General features: G+C 43.0%; 1 protein-coding gene across 3 annotated transcripts in view; it reads right to left on the reverse strand.

Annotated features, from left to right (window-relative positions):
* The window catches only part of PXDNL (peroxidasin like), a 338,939-nt gene that overhangs the window by 65,515 nt on the left and 257,750 nt on the right, over nucleotides 1-15,674 (reverse strand). For 2 of the 3 annotated variants that reach the window (XM_019547935.1, XM_019547943.1), the window contains exons 15-16: nucleotides 5,124-5,232; nucleotides 2,265-2,422 (exon numbers count right to left, since the gene is read on the reverse strand). The exons of the other annotated variant lie outside the window; for it this stretch is intronic. In XM_019547935.1, coding sequence (XP_019403480.1) covers nucleotides 2,265-2,422; nucleotides 5,124-5,232 — 267 coding nt within the window. The remainder of the gene's footprint in view (nucleotides 1-2,264; nucleotides 2,423-5,123; nucleotides 5,233-15,674) is intronic. 3 annotated transcript variants of the gene reach the window in all.

Consider the following 15,674-nt stretch of genomic DNA (forward strand, 5'->3'; position numbering starts at 1 on the left):
CGCTGTCACCCAGCTTCCCATCGATCACTAGGTCGCCGATTAGGTCATCCCCCGTAGCCAGTACCAGGTTGAGCAGTGCTTTGCCTCTCGCTGGCCTACAGACTTCTTGAGTCAGGTAGAGGTCATCCACGCACGAGAGAAAGCTTTGCGACCGCTCAGATTTTGATGAGTGATCTTCCCACGAGAGTGGGATCAATAAGTAGGAGAATTACACCCCAACCTTTGTATGGACAAGAATCCAAAGACCGGTATACGCTCCGAAAAAGATGATGCTGACCTTGCACTACTGGCAATGTGACAAAATACTACCTTAACCATAAATGTTAGAGAAAATGAATGTTGCACATCACTGTTTTTGCCCTGGTCTTTAACTCAGAATTCCAGAGGGAGGAGTTCACAACAAATATTACAGCCAAAGGACTCAAACAGCAGTTAAAGTGGGACTACATAGCATGTCATTCCTGCCTGCATATTACTTGTACTGTAACTTTCACACAGTTACAGGAAAGAAGCCCAATCATAAACACTTTGTATGGGAAAATGTATTTATGCACCTGCAACCCACTATTGTTATATTCTACAGAACCATTAGTGAATAAAATTAAAAATCAAACATAGCATATACCTTTAAGGAGGTGGAATCCATTTAGCTTCTAAGTAATTCTGAAAGTCTCATTCCATTGTGGGTTTTATCCCTTTCGTTACATTTGCTGGCACATTAAAATTAAATGAAATACAAAACAACAGAGACTATTTTTCCTTATACTTTTTGAAGGGAAAAGTTCTAGAAGTAATGACAAAATGTAGGGATGGGTTGGCTCTGCACCCTGCTCAAGTTGTGATAACAGAATCAGGCACCAGAACTTGGAGGTTTATGCTGTTGTTTATGTGCCAACATAATGTATTGCATTGACTTTCAAGATGCATATAACATGCTTGAAATAGAATACTGATAAATACATCTAATATGTATTAAAAGGAACCTCCCTAACTTATGCTAGCATTTAAATTTTGCCTACTTCAGTTTGGCAAGAGCTTTTGACCACAGGCCATTTTCTCTTTCAGATACTAACCATGTCAGAAATAAAGGTGGCAATTTTTTTATTTGCTATCATGCAACTAATCAAAGCAAAGTAGAATCTTCTTGAGAAACAAATCAGTTACATTATAATATTCAGTTTTTAACCAGCACGAATGGGTTGGAAATTTTGGACATAATTGAGTCTTCAAGTTAAGAAAAAAATATAGTGCCTGGAAAATTCAAATGTCAGTTTTCTAAACATGCACAGTTTTTTATTAGTCTCTACTAATGTGGTAGAATTTATATTGCAGATTTCTGATACAACAATGACAGAATATTAAAACTGTATGCACCTTTGTAGCAATCTAAATTGCTCTACATTTTTTGAGACATAGTAACTATCACAGACATATTTCTTTACTCACAGAAGATGGATCTGAACATTAGTAAAGAAAATATGTCTTAATAGTAAAGATAGTAAAATTGAGAGTAAAACAGAACAAAAAAAAAAAGAGAGGGAAGTCTATTGAAAAATGAATAGGAGTTTGCACTAGAAAGTTATGGCAATATTTAAAAAAGGATTGGAAAATTCAATTTTTGATTCTCCTGTACTATGTACAGGACAGTACAGTGTAAAAACTGTAAATATATTAATATAATAGTTCATAGGTCTGTTTCAAGCTGTAATTTATACAAGCTGTAATTTCTCATCTAAATAATGGTAATCCCACTAGCCCAGTTCTCCCTTGCATCGCTGAGCTTTAATTAGAAACTTATAAGATGGCATTACACAATGTTCAGTCAGTTCTGACTCAGGTTCTAAAATGTAAAAAGGAAATTGTACTAAAGGAAAGGCTATGTTTAAGAACAAGAAAACAAGACCCTGAACACTTGTGGTAGCTGAAGCATTTTTCAAAAAATGTAAAGCTGTTAAGCTACATATGATGGTTAATTTCCAGCTCTGGTACTTTGTTCTGTCCAAGTTTATCCAGTAGTTTCAACTACATAAATAATGTTTCATTTATGTGTACAGTGAGACCGGCACAGAATGGCTACTATCTTCAATAACAGCAGCAGTCACATAATAGTCTACCTTATCTGCGGTATACTTTATATAAAACTGAGACAGTGAGACACTAGGTGAAAAACACTATAATAATGTAAGATGACATTGCAAGTTTCACTAGTGGGGTACCACAATAAAATGCAGACAGAATAGATACTAGCATTTACGTGTACCCACCTATTCCATCAAAGTCAACACTGAGACCCTGTTTAACATGTTCCTGAATCAACTGAAGAGTTTGCTCAAATATCTCCCCTGCTCTTGCAGTCTCTATTGTGAAAGGATCCCGTGGATAGCGGAATTGAGTCAACAGGTCAGTGGGGTTTTGGGGATGCCTGCAAAACAAAAGGAGCATGTGTTGAAGTTTATGCATCAGAGGTAGCCAAGCTGCAGCTAATGAGTCACTAATAGCTCTGGAAAAAGAGTGATAGTTAAATAAAATCATCCCTTTTCTCTTTATTTCATTTTTCTCCTTTACCATGTGTTATTTTCTTCAGTTCTTGCTTATGGCCATCTTTCCCATACATAAAAAACTAATTACTGGGCAGAAATACTTTCAGAATATCTTTGCAAATATTCAACAACTGAAAGTAAAAGCAATAAAGGTAGCCTGATAGAGGTCTTAAGGTACAGGAACGCAGAATAGCATACATGATCTATACTATAGACAAAGGTGTTTCTGTAGCTCATGTGGACATACTCTGAGCTAGCTTTAAATGGCTCACTGAGGATATGCTAAAGGTGTAGCCACAGCAACATGTGGCTCAGTCCAGCAGAAATACTGATGCAGCAGCCTTTGCTGAGCTTGTGTTGCTGTGGCAACATTAGTAGCAGTACCCGAGTAAGGTATTCAAAGGTTAGATGAAGTCTATATGAGCTGCCATCATATGTTTGACTGCAATATAGAAATACTTTCAGGCTTATGATAGTAGAAGCCTTTGACAGTAATAAGCACAACATTCCATCTTCACAAGGGTGTTTTTTGAGCGGTTATAAAAGTAAAGCCAATTCAATGTAAAAGTAAAACCAATTAAGAGGTTATAAAAGTAAAGCCAATTCAATTAACACAACAAAAAGCTGTTGTGTTTTGATCTACTACACTGATACGATTGCAAATATGGCCTACCTCCATTCTCTCCCCATCATCCAACTCATACAAAATTGTTCATACATCGTATATTCAAGGAGAAAGCATCAGACCGCCTACCACCTGTTTAATTGCTTTTTGGTAAGCAGGAAAGCATGTAGAAAGAAATTTGTGTAAAGTTATTTGTTACCCCTCAAAAAAGGAGGAGCCAGTTATTTACCCATAACTGCATGAAGTCTACCATAAAATCAAAGAGAGGTAGTTAACTGTGCCATCTGAAGTCAAGCAGAAAACAGGGCAGGGTAGCACCTTAGATGCAAACTAGTTTAGAGAGGTACAAGCTTTCATAGGTGACACCCTACAAAGTCCGATGGCATATGACAAAGTAGACTGTCGCCTAAAAAAGCTTATGCATCTGAACCAGTTGGTCTGTAAGGTGCTACCCTGCCCTGCCTTCTGAATTACTAGAACTTCCTGGCTACTATGAACAAGAGGGATATGCTGTAACACCCAGATATGCTGGAACACCACATAACTACTTTTATCTTTTGCAATTAAATGTTAAAAGAACATAATACTGCGAATTTCAACAATTCATGAAAAGAACTATGAGACTCTGATGACATCAAGAGAACAAAGGTACTCCTTTAACTCATGCTTAGCACTGTCAGTCCCTTTGGTGTTTTTCTACATGTGTCAGCTTTTAACAACTAAGGCCATTTGTAGATAACACGGAGGTTTAATTCTCCACCACTTCAACGGAGGTTTAAAAACACCACTTCAATTTCGAGTGAAGTAGAACCCTGTGTTTTGTACACCAGTGTCAGAGCCTGATCCTTACCTGTCTCTCCAGCGGTGGGGAAGGGAGAGTGAGCTGCTGGTGGGCAGAGCAGTCCCTGAGCTGTGGGGGAAAGGGACTGGTGCTTCCCTCCACACCAGTGGCACCTCCTCCTCCCCCCCTCCTGCTTGGGCGGTCCTGGGGGAACGCCACAGCTACGGAGAGAAGCACCAGGCCCCTACACAGCTCAGGCAGGTAGGCAGGCTTTGGGCCGTAAAAAAAGATCACTTGTCTTTTTTTTTAATTCCTTCTGTGGAGCCTGCCTTCTCGGGCTGCTGCTGGGCTGCCTGCACAGTCTGCCTGCAGAACCTCTGGGCCGCACAGAGCCTGGTGCTTCTCTCTGTGACTGTAGGGTAGGAAACTAAAATTCCTCAAAGGTATTTTGTTGCTGTGACTTTGCAGCACTCCAAAGTCATTTGCTGCATCCCAAAGTCATTTAAGGAGCATTATGCTACTGAATGTGCCACAGCAGCTGGAATTAACTCACAATACACCATTGAATATGCAAACAGCAATGCCATTAAAGTGGTGCAAAAGGCATTTAACCTGCTTTAAGCCCTCCTTAAAGTGCCGTCTACAAACGGCCTAAGCTACTTGTCTACTACTTTGTTCCCTTTTGCAACATTCAATGAAGAAGCATGGGGGTCACTAAACTAAATGCTTTGTCTCAGTTCTCTAGGGATTAGGGCTATGGCTAAAGGATAAAATAAAAATGGAGATCTCTATCATGCCTTATTTCTTTAGTAAGGAGAAGGTTGCCTAATCTATTGATAAAGAGTCCAAGGCCAGATTAGTCTACTGTTTAGAAGACTGCTGCAGGCCACAGAAAATAGCCGCATGACAAATAAATGGTCCTAGAAGCCAAGAGGCCAAGAAAGTGAAATAGTAAAAAGCATATCATCTGATTTTATTCTATGTCAAACAATATAATCTTTCAGAAAACTGAACTGATAATGACTGCTATTAAGAAACAACAGCCTAGCTACAAGAAAAAGCACATTCTGACAATCATATTACAGTATCTTTTTTTGTAATTTAAAAAAATGAACAGTAGCTAAGCAAAATAAAAATGTGAAAGATTTCTGTGAGCAAAGATAAAATACATTCTTACTGTGAAAACAAATTTCTTCTTGTGGAGTTAATTGCACTGTCAACTCGGTGGATGGCAGCAAGAATGGATGATTCAACAAAGTTATCGCCAGCTTGTCTACCTCGCGGTACTGCGGAAACAATTTCATAGTTTGAAAAATTTCTCACTTCAAGTTCAAATTTATGCAATATAAATAGCACTTAATAGCCTTTTCATTAAAAGAAATGACAAGTCTTACAAGAACAAAAACTAAAATCTCAAACTGATATTAGCCATTGTAGAGAAGGAGCATTATCTTCTACATGAAAATGACAGCTGGTACATCCACACACTTGGTGAGGTATCACAGAAGCATTTCAACTTTGCATAACTGGTTCAAATTTCTTGAGTAATGATAGCCAGGTACCAAAAGATGCTTGCTTAGTTATTTTCACGGAAAAGGTTTGCTTCAACTTCTAGGGGATAAGCAACAAAAAACCACCACCATAATTGGAATCTTTCTGGATCTCACCACAGAGGGAATAAAATACAATTCATCTCAATGGCAATTTGAGCATTGTAAAGGTAACCATTTTTGGGTCCACTCTCCAAAAGGAACAACCATAGGAGACATAGCTTTTATTAAGAAAATATGAATATTTCTTGTAAGATGACTATATTGCCATAAGACTAAGTTGTTTAGATAGTTTGGTGGAGAGTGCTCAGCAGTCAGAACCTAACAAGAGCCACATGTTCACGCAATGTCTTTCTTAGGGCATGTCTATACCATGTCAAACAGAGCTAAGGAATGCTGCTGCATACTTGTTCCTGTTCTGTATAAATTGAGTGTTGAAAAAATATGATATAGCAGGTGCTGACAAGTAAAACCAAGACAGACAACCTGAAAGTGTCACTAAGTATGTGCCAAAAAGTGGCATAGTCACATTTTTACAGTACTCTGCATGTGTAAAGCAGGAGCAAGTAAGTAAGTTGGTTTTCACGGCATAATCCAAAGCAATGCCGGCATGCTACTACAGGTGGTCAAAGTGTGACATACTGAGAATATTGAGGAACAAGAGCATGAATCTAAATGTTCAAGAAAAATGGAAATTAGCTTCACCAAAATATGGCATCTGGGGTAGGTAAAAGGGTAAGGAGTAAAAACAAACAAAAAACCCCACCCAATCCTCACAAAAGTCTTTCCATGTCAAGCAAATTACAGAACACCACAAAAAAATTCCCAAATAAAATAAGCAAGGAAGAGTCGATCCCATCATTGCACCCATGTCCCAATTAGCCCTCCCTGCTAAGTAAAAACGCATGAAAACAGCTAACTTGAACAATGTGAGAGGTTAATTTGAAACCAATTGTATAACATGAGGTTAGTAAATCATGAAAAATTACTAGTTATGATAGTTCAGATAAAGGTGCGTTTTGCCATGGGAAAAAAAAACCAAATCATCAAGGGGAGCCATGGTGAGGGCTCAAAGCAGTCTACACTAAATGCGGTAGTGTTTAAAATATGAATATACTTTAGATATAAAGGAAACAGCATGGTGAATGTTATATAAAATGTTACGTAATGTTATATCGGTGTATAAACACAATATTGTGCTCACCACCTAAGAAAAGAAGCACTCAAAAAAGAAAAGGGTATTTAAAAGACTTAATGGTCTTGTGAGACGGACTGGATATATTCACCCAAAACAAAATAAAAAGGTGGATATCCGATGAATGTGAAAGGTAACAAAAGAAATAAAAATACCAGGAATGACTTTTATGTACAGCATATACCCATGATTTTAGATTCACTACCACTTCAGAGAACAGGGATTTGGGGAAGAATTAGCTATCTATGGCTATAAACAGGCATCACTTTTGTCATGGGATTGGTTGTGCTGCACCTTGTCCCACCATGGAGAAGACTCAGCTGACCTTGGCTGACCACTCCGGTGGCAGGGAGTAGGTGTGTGCCTAGGCACCCCAGGTGGGCGTTCTGGCCATCTCTGTCTGCCCCTGTGGTCTACTGGAGAAGTGGCAGACCAAAGTCTTGGGGCCAAGGCCACTGCCTCACAAGAAGGTCCATGGCTACATCCAGATCCTAGTCTGCAACAGCTGTAATCTTGAAGATCTTCACAGGTCAGCACGTTGTGCCCAGTCAATGAGAGTGGCTCCAAACCACAGAGAAGCATTTCCAGGCCAGGCGCATGAGCAGCAACTGCTGGGAACAGATCATCATGGCCACCTGGGATGACAATCAGTGGCATGTGAACTTCTGCATGTCCCAGAACATCCTAATGGAAACCTGTACCGAGCTTGCAAGACAACAACCATACACCCTCTTATCCATAGAGAATTGCATTGCCATTTCAGTCTCTGATCTGTGGTACCATTTCAACACGGGCTAGTCAATGGCTGGAGAGACAGTTCAAGAGGAAAACCAACAGAAGATGGGCCTGCACATCAAACTCCTTCCCACTGCACAGGAGGCTATGGATGGGTTGGCAACCAAAGGTTGCCCAATTGCATTGGGGATGTGGACAGCACACACATCTTCCTCCTTCTCCTTGAGCACCATGTTCAGGAATTCAACAAGCAGAAGGGTTACTTCTTGGCAGTTGTGGACAGTGGCCACTGAGAAAGGTGCAAGACTCCCGGATATTTAGAAGCTCCTTTCCACCCAGAACTGTTGAAACAGACACATTGTCCCTGGACTCCTTCACACCCAGGTTGAGGGAAAGACTGTATTCCCACTACTAATCGGGGACACAGCCTATCCACTGCACCAGCAGCTGATGAGGCTGTTCACTGGATCCTTGGATGACCAGCAAGCCTTGAGATGGTGGGAAGCATGCTGCATCCTGCAGCTGCTGAGCAAGGCTTGCTGGAGATACCAGAGGACATGTATGGATGCCAGAGAAAACAATGTACCTAAGTCCATGGTCTCTGCATGCATGCCACACAACATCTGTGAGGCCAAGGGGGAATTTTGGTCTGAGACCCTGCTCTTGGAGGTGAGCCCCCCAGCTCCTAGAGGTGTTATGCCTGCAAATTCTTGAATGAAGGCCACTCACCTGACACTTGTTTGAGACATGCTAGCTGACTACATTTGCTGTCTCTGGGCTGAAGGTGATGAATTGTAGGATGATGTAGGACCTGATTAAACACTGCCAACCCTACTCATGCCCTTGTATGCTCACCTCCATTGTGGACAGGGAGCAGTGGCATGGGTTGGACATGTTGGTGGGGGCTGTGGTGGTAAATGTTCAGCCAAGTGCAGAACCATGCTTCCATGGATGTAGTGGGGGAGGAGAGGGAGATAATGAGAGCTTAGATTGAGGAATTTAAATGTCCAGCTGGGTGCTAAGCTTTTGGGCTTTAGTGGGAGAAGTAGGTGATGAGATAGCTCATCTCAAGCTCTGGTCAGGAAACCAGGCATACTAGATTTCTATCCCTCTTTAGCAGTATCACTACTGTGTTTTTTTGGCAGGGGGACAGCTGAGGAGTTAAGAGAGTATTAAGCTTAAATGGTATCAATCATTGCCCAACTAAAGTGGGACACAAACACAACACAATGCAATGATGGTTAAAAACCATGCAGTGTTTGTTAAAGACACCCCTCCCCAAAACCAATGCCAGTTCCTGGTGCAAGAGAGGAGGAAGACATACAGACAGGGAAGGAGGAACACTTCCAGCTGTCTGTGAACAGCTCTTCCCTCCCAGTTTTTGTTTTAAATGCCATAGCCAAAATTCTGACAGTAGACAGAACTTTTATTAAACAGGACAACAGAAATGTTAAAAGGATAAACAAGAAAATAAAAGTAATCAAGTAAACAAGTGCAACGTTAAAAAGTAGTAACCCTAAAATTTCTCATGAAACCCATTACTCCCCTGTGAATGCTCCACAGGCCCTGTGTGGCCACAGCATGTGATGTGTCCCCAGGCAGCAGTGTTCAGGACATGGGGTCTACTCCTCTGTGGGCTGGGAGGTGCCTACTCCAGCTTGTTTCCACAGGGGGTCCCTGTGTAATGGGAAACCTGGTGACAGCACGTGCCCCCAGGGACCAGTGGACTGTCCCACTTGTGGGTTAAAAAGCTAGGTGAAGGGGAAAGCACCAAGAATGCCCTCAGTCTGCAGGTTCAAAGCAGAGATGAGGTGATTCATGGACTCCTGCTTAGCCCTTACAGACTCCCTGAATAGCTACTCAGTTTGGTCAGTCAGCAGTGGCCACGTACTACTCCCCACCTGTAAGAAAGGAATTTTCTTACACTAATATATAAACATTCATGTGTATTAAACTTTTTCTTGTTTACTTTCTCTTTTGGTTTCCTGTGAATCCCACACTAGACAACAGCTACAGACAGGATAATCAATGATATTTTAAAAGAAAGCTTCACCAAGATAGTGGTTGGGACAGTTGAAAGGGTAAGTGGTAAAAAAAAAAAGACTGCCCTTCCCAATAAAAGGGACAATATTCTGTTCCTACTCTACCTATAACTCTTTGTTGTTTTATATATGCACATATATACAGAGGAGACTGGTACTTAAATCCCATATTACAGCAACATGAAGGAAGCAGAAGGCACTATTATGTAAAAACATCCTATGCCATTTTTTTTATGAATACTGAATTATATATTTATATGCATTTTGTTAAGAATGCTGCCACACAATTGCTCCCCATGTTATTCCATAATTAATTACTTCAAATCCTACATGAATATTGTACAGTACCACAGAAAGTTTTAGGTATAGTCTGAAAAGAACACTGATCTTAACTTAAAATCATGTCTCCAACTCTATAACAGCCTGGACAGCAAAATCAAACAGCTAAACAAAAAAATCTTCAGACAAAGAAAACAGTTTGTATGGATAATTGTTAACGTCATAATCAGATCAGTAATTATGCATATTAACAACAAGGTTTACTTTAGGCATGCACACAAACACACAAAGATTAATAATCAAATTGAAGGGGATGGAGCCTTCTATGGTCCCATGACAGCAGAGGCACGAAGTTGGGCAAAAAAAAGGCATCAGCATTATTCTCCAAGTTGCCATTGGAGCCTTAGTTATTGGTCATGCTTTGTTAGAATAGGAGACGTTGAATTCGGAAATCAGCACAAATGGAAAAATTACTGGACCACATTCTGAACTTACTCAATTGCATCTTATTACAGCAGTGACCTTTGAGCAAGACATGAAAAGAATATATGCCCAAAGAGACATCTATTCATTTTGCAAAAGAGAAAATAAACAAACAAATCACACTAGATTTTATTTTCATGATTAATTCTCAAAGTAGCTTCATACCTTGGAAAGCACAAAAATACTGGAATATTCTTTTCTTCTTAAAAAGAGAACAAATTCTATAATGTGAAGTGAAGTATTTCCTGATAAATCTCCTTCTAGTGATACAGAACGAGACTGATACGATAACTGTTACAAATCTCAGATGCTTCATTTTGCTGCATACAAATTAAGTGTAATGTATTCTTTGTCGTATAATTTCCATTTAACTATAATGAATCTGCTTATCATTTGCAACTTGAAAGATGTAAATGGACTTCAATAGCTTATTGAGCATACTCCTGCTTAACAGATTTATGTACTGTACAAGAAAGCGCTCATCCATTCTCTCTTGTCTTTATCTTTGAACTTCCTTTTTCATATGACCCTCCTAGTTAAGATCAGTCAAGACTTATTTAAATAAACATGGCATATCGGAAGGACGTTTGGTCTTAAAACAGGCATAGGATTGTGGGATCATAAGAAAGTAGGGCTGGAAGAGACCTTGTGAGGTCATCTAGTCCAGCCCCCTGCTCAAGACAGGATCCGCTCTGACTAAGCCACCCCAGCCATGCGTCTATCTAACTTACTTTCGAACATGTTTGCAGATGGAGATTCTGTAACTTCTCTAGGTAGCCTGTCCCAGCGCTTGACCAGAATTTCATCCTGTCTCAAAGCAAATTTTCATCCTAATCTCAAACCGAAATTTCCTCTGATGCTTCTGGAGGCCAATGCTTTTAGTCCTGTCCCCTATGGCCACAGAGAATAGTCTATCTCAGGGCTGTCTAACTTCAAAAGAACAGGGAGTTGCAAGCAGCACTGGTCATGACCCACAGGAGTTGCATGCCATGCAGGCGCACAGCACCATCACCACATTCAGACCCCATGCCATGCAAGCAGCACAAGCCATGACTGTCATGCGAGTAATGCAAGCCCAATCCTCCACTCACTTACTGGGCAGCCCAACCCAAGACTTCCTTCCACCACCTAAGCAGTGAGCTGACTGGGCCACCTCCACCCATGATCTCATGTCCTGAAAACCCTGGCTGCCACTGCAGAAACAGAAGCAATAGGGACAATCATAGGCCGGAACTTGCAGGCTGGACTTTAACATTTGTGGGCTAGGTGCAGTCCATAGGCCACAAGTTAGACAGTCCTGGCCTATCTCCATCCTCTTTGCAATCATCCTTCACATATTTGAAGACTGTAATGAAATCCCCCTTTCTGGACTAAATAACCCAAGCTCTTTCAGCCTTTCCTCATAAATCTTGTCTCCCAGGCTCCTCATTATTTTTCTTGCTCTGTACTGGACTCTTTCCAAACTATCTACATCCTTCTTGAAGTGTATGCCTAAACCTGGACACAGTACTCCAGGGGAGGCCTCACCAGTCTTGAATGAAGTAGAAGCATCAGTTCTTTTTATTTGCAAGTGACACTCCTTGTTAATACAACCTAACATAGTGTTGGCTTTTTTTTTTTGGAACAAGAGCATACTTTTGGCTCATATTCAGCTTGTGGTCCACTGTAACCCCTGCAGTACTGCAGCCTAGCCAGTCACTCCCCAGTCTATCTGTGCATATAATTATTTTGTCCCAAGTGCAGAGCTTTGCATTTGTCTTTTTTGAATCTATACGACTAACTGCAGACCACTTTTTTAGTCTACCCAGGTTATTCTGGATCCTAGCTCTGCCCTCCAAAATGTCTACAGCTCTACCCAACTCGGTGCCACCTACAAAATTGATAAGTGGACACTCAATCCCATCATCTAAATCATTAATGCAGACATTGAATAACACCAGGCCCAGGACAGATCCCCAAGGAGCCCCACTTGATACCTCCTTCAAACTAGACATTGAACCAGTGATAAGTACTTGTTGAGCATGATGATCCTACCAGTGAGAATGGTGTGGGAGACTATCAACAGCCTTCCTAAAATCAAGTTATATCATATCTACTGCTCTCTTCTCATCCACAGAGACTGACATATTATCACAGAAGGAAATCAGAGTAATTAGGCATGACTATCTTGGTGAATAATTTCTGATCACCTTGTTCTCCTTTTGGTATTTTACAACAGATTCCTTGAGGATCTACTCCATGATCCATGCCTGTCGCTTTTTCAGGCTCTGGGGCCCAGGAGCATGGCCACCTCCCTTGTGGAGTCTGCTCCCTTCTGGGGTCTCTGGCATGCCAGCTGGAGGAGCTCCAGGCCACAATCAAGAGACTGGGCGCCATCAGGGAATGCGAGCAGGAGATAGACTCCTACTGCCAGGCCCTTCTCCCCGGGGAAACGGAGGGTAGACCACGGTCTCCTTCCAGGACAAAGGAGGACTCGAGGACCTCCCTCACTGTCAAGCCCAGGGCTTGGACCAAGGTGGTCAAGGACCCCAAGACCCACCTCACCAAGGCCCCTGCCCTGCTAGAGCTTTGAAACAGGTACAAACCTCTTGAAGTCCCAGCAGAGCCTGCTGAGTTGCCAGCTCCCACAGGCAACACAGGCACTACTGTAGCTACTGCCCCCACTCTCCCCAAGACAAAACACAAAGTGTTTTGACTCTATCCTGAGGGGAACTGAGGGGGTAATCTACCAACCTGACCCCTTAGCCCAGGAAGTTTGCTGCTTCCCAGAAGCCCGTATCCAAGACACTGTGGAGAAGATCCCTAAACTCCTCCAGCCCACTGACTCGAGAACCTACCCTATGCTCCTCATCCATGTGGGTACCAATGACATGGCTTGGAGCACTCCCAGCCGGGTCATGAGGCACTACAGGGATTTGGGAGCTGGGCTAAAGGGTCTTGGGGCACAGGTGGTGTTTTCTTCGATCCTCCCAGTTTCGGGCTATGAGCTAAGGAGGGAGTGAACCAAAGGCTGTGGCGCTGGTGTCATCGAGAAGTCTTCGGCTTCCATGACCACAGTCCTCTCTTTGTTGAGAGAGGCAGTGAGCTGCTGGGAAGGGACAGCCTCCACTTCTCTCTGCTGTGGAGGAGGCTCTTCTCAGCCAGACTGGCTGACCTGCTCCACCAGGCTTTAAACTAAGCCTGTCGTGGGATGGGGAGACTACTGCTACTGCTGGCCCACTCAGCAACCCTTGCAAAGCCAGCAGGCCAAGGCCAAGGCCCTAAAGGGAACCCACCCCTGCCCCAGGCCTGGAATGAACTGTAGGCAAGGCTACGGCCCCCCAGGGGACACTTGCCTGTCTATACACAAATGCCAGGAGCTTGGGGAACAAACAGAAGGAACTTGCCCTCCTGCTAAATGCAAATAATTATGATGTCACAGGGATAGCGGAGACCTGGTGGAACTCCACCCATGACTGGGCCACAGGTATAGATAACTATACCCTGTATAGGAGGGAACAAGCGGACAAAAGGGGAGGAGATGTAACTCTCTATGTCAAGGAAAGCTACGCATCCCTGCAAGCCAACACTGACACCCATAGTGGAAGACTTGAGACCCTCTGGATTAAAATCCATGGGGAACACAGCACAGGGGATACTATGGTGGAAGTCTACTACAGACCCCCTACCCAGGGTCAAGACCCTGACCAGGAATTTGCCAGGGAATTGGCTGAGGCTGCGCATTCCCAGTGTATGGCTGTCATGGGAGACTTCAACTACCTGGACATCTTGTGGGAAGATCACTCAGCAAAATCTGAGTGGTCGCAAAGCTTTCTCTCATGGGTGGATGACCTCTACTGGATGCAGGAAGTTTACAGGCCGATCAGAAGTAAAACACTGCCTGACCTGGTACTGGCAACCGGGGACGACCTAATCAGCGACCTAATGATCAAAGGGAAGCTGAGTGACAGTGACCATGAGCTGATCACCTTCACCATTCACCATAAAGCTGGCAAGTCAGTCAGTAACACAGAAGTCCTCAACTTCAGGAAAGCTGACTTTGACAAGCTAAGGAGGCTTGTCAGTGAGGCCCTAAAGGGCCACAACCTAAAGGGGAGGGAAGTTCAGGATTGGTGGTTGCTTTCAAGGGAGCAATCCTAGATAAGCAAGCAAAGTCTATCCTGTCTCGAAGGAAAGGCAGCAAAAAAGGCAGCCCCCTTGGCTCTCCAGAGAACTAGCAGACCTCCTACGTCTTAAAAGGAAGACCTATAAAGGATGGAGAATTGGAACCACCACCAAGGAGGAATACTCTGCTCTGGTCCAGACCTGCAGGGAGCAAACCAGGAAAGCCAAGGCTGTGATGGAACTCCAGCTAGCTACAAATATCCTACAAAGTCCTTTTTAGATATGTGGGGAGCCGGAGGAAAAGCAAAGGAAACATTGGACACCTGCTAAACCAGATGGGACAACTGACAACTGATTCCCATCAAAAAGCCAACTTCCTAAATGGGTACTTTGTGTCAGTTTTTCACCAGTTCCATGGGATGACCCTGCCCACTGTGGGTCAGGGAAGCCTGGGTGAGGGAGATTCCTTACCCTCCATCAGTGCTGACCCTGTGAAGGAACACCTTAACAAGCTGGATACCTTAAAGTCAGCTGGCCCTGACTGTTTACAGCCAAGGGTACTCAAGGAGCTGGCAAGCATCATAGTTCAGCCCCTGGCACGGATCTTTGAGAACTCTTGGTGATCTGGTGAAGTGCCTGAAGATTGGAAGAGGGCCAATGTGCTGCCTAGCTTCAAGAAAGGGAGGAAAGTAGATCCTGCAAACAACAGGCCCATTAGCCTGACCTCTATCCTGGGGAAGGTCTTGGAAAAGTTTATCAAAGAGGCCATCCTTAACAGACTAACTGGCGGCAATATCCTGAGGGATACCCAGCATGGTTTTGTTGTGGGTGGGTCTTGCTTGACCAATCTCATTTCCTTCTATGACTAGGTGACCTATCACCTTGAGGAGGGGGAAGAGATTGATGTTGTATACCTTGACTTTAAAAAAGCCTTCAATCTGTTAGCCCATGATCACCTCTTGGCAAAACTGGCTAACTGCAGCCTCAACCTCACCATGATCCGCTGGCTGGGGAATTGGCTCCATGGCAGGACCCAGAGGGTGGTGGTTGACAGATGTCAATCGTTGTGGTGCCCTGTGACCAGTGGGGTCCCACAATGCTTTGTCCTGGGGCCTATATTATTTAACATCTTCATCAGTGATGTAGACATTGGTGTCAGAAGTGGGCAGGCCAAGTTCGCCGACGACACTAAACTCTGGGGTAAAGCATCCACACCTGAGGACAAGAGGGTGATCCAGGCAGATCTTGACAGGCTCATGAACTGGGCAGATGAGAACCTGATGGTGTTTAACACCAAAAAATGCAAGGTTCTCCACCTTGGGAGGAAAAACCTGCAGCAT

The sequence above is a fragment of the Crocodylus porosus genome, unplaced genomic scaffold (genome assembly GCF_001723895.1).
Source record: "Crocodylus porosus isolate Cpor-Errol unplaced genomic scaffold, CroPor_comp1, whole genome shotgun sequence".
Classification (NCBI taxonomy): Eukaryota; Metazoa; Chordata; order Crocodylia; family Crocodylidae; genus Crocodylus; species Crocodylus porosus.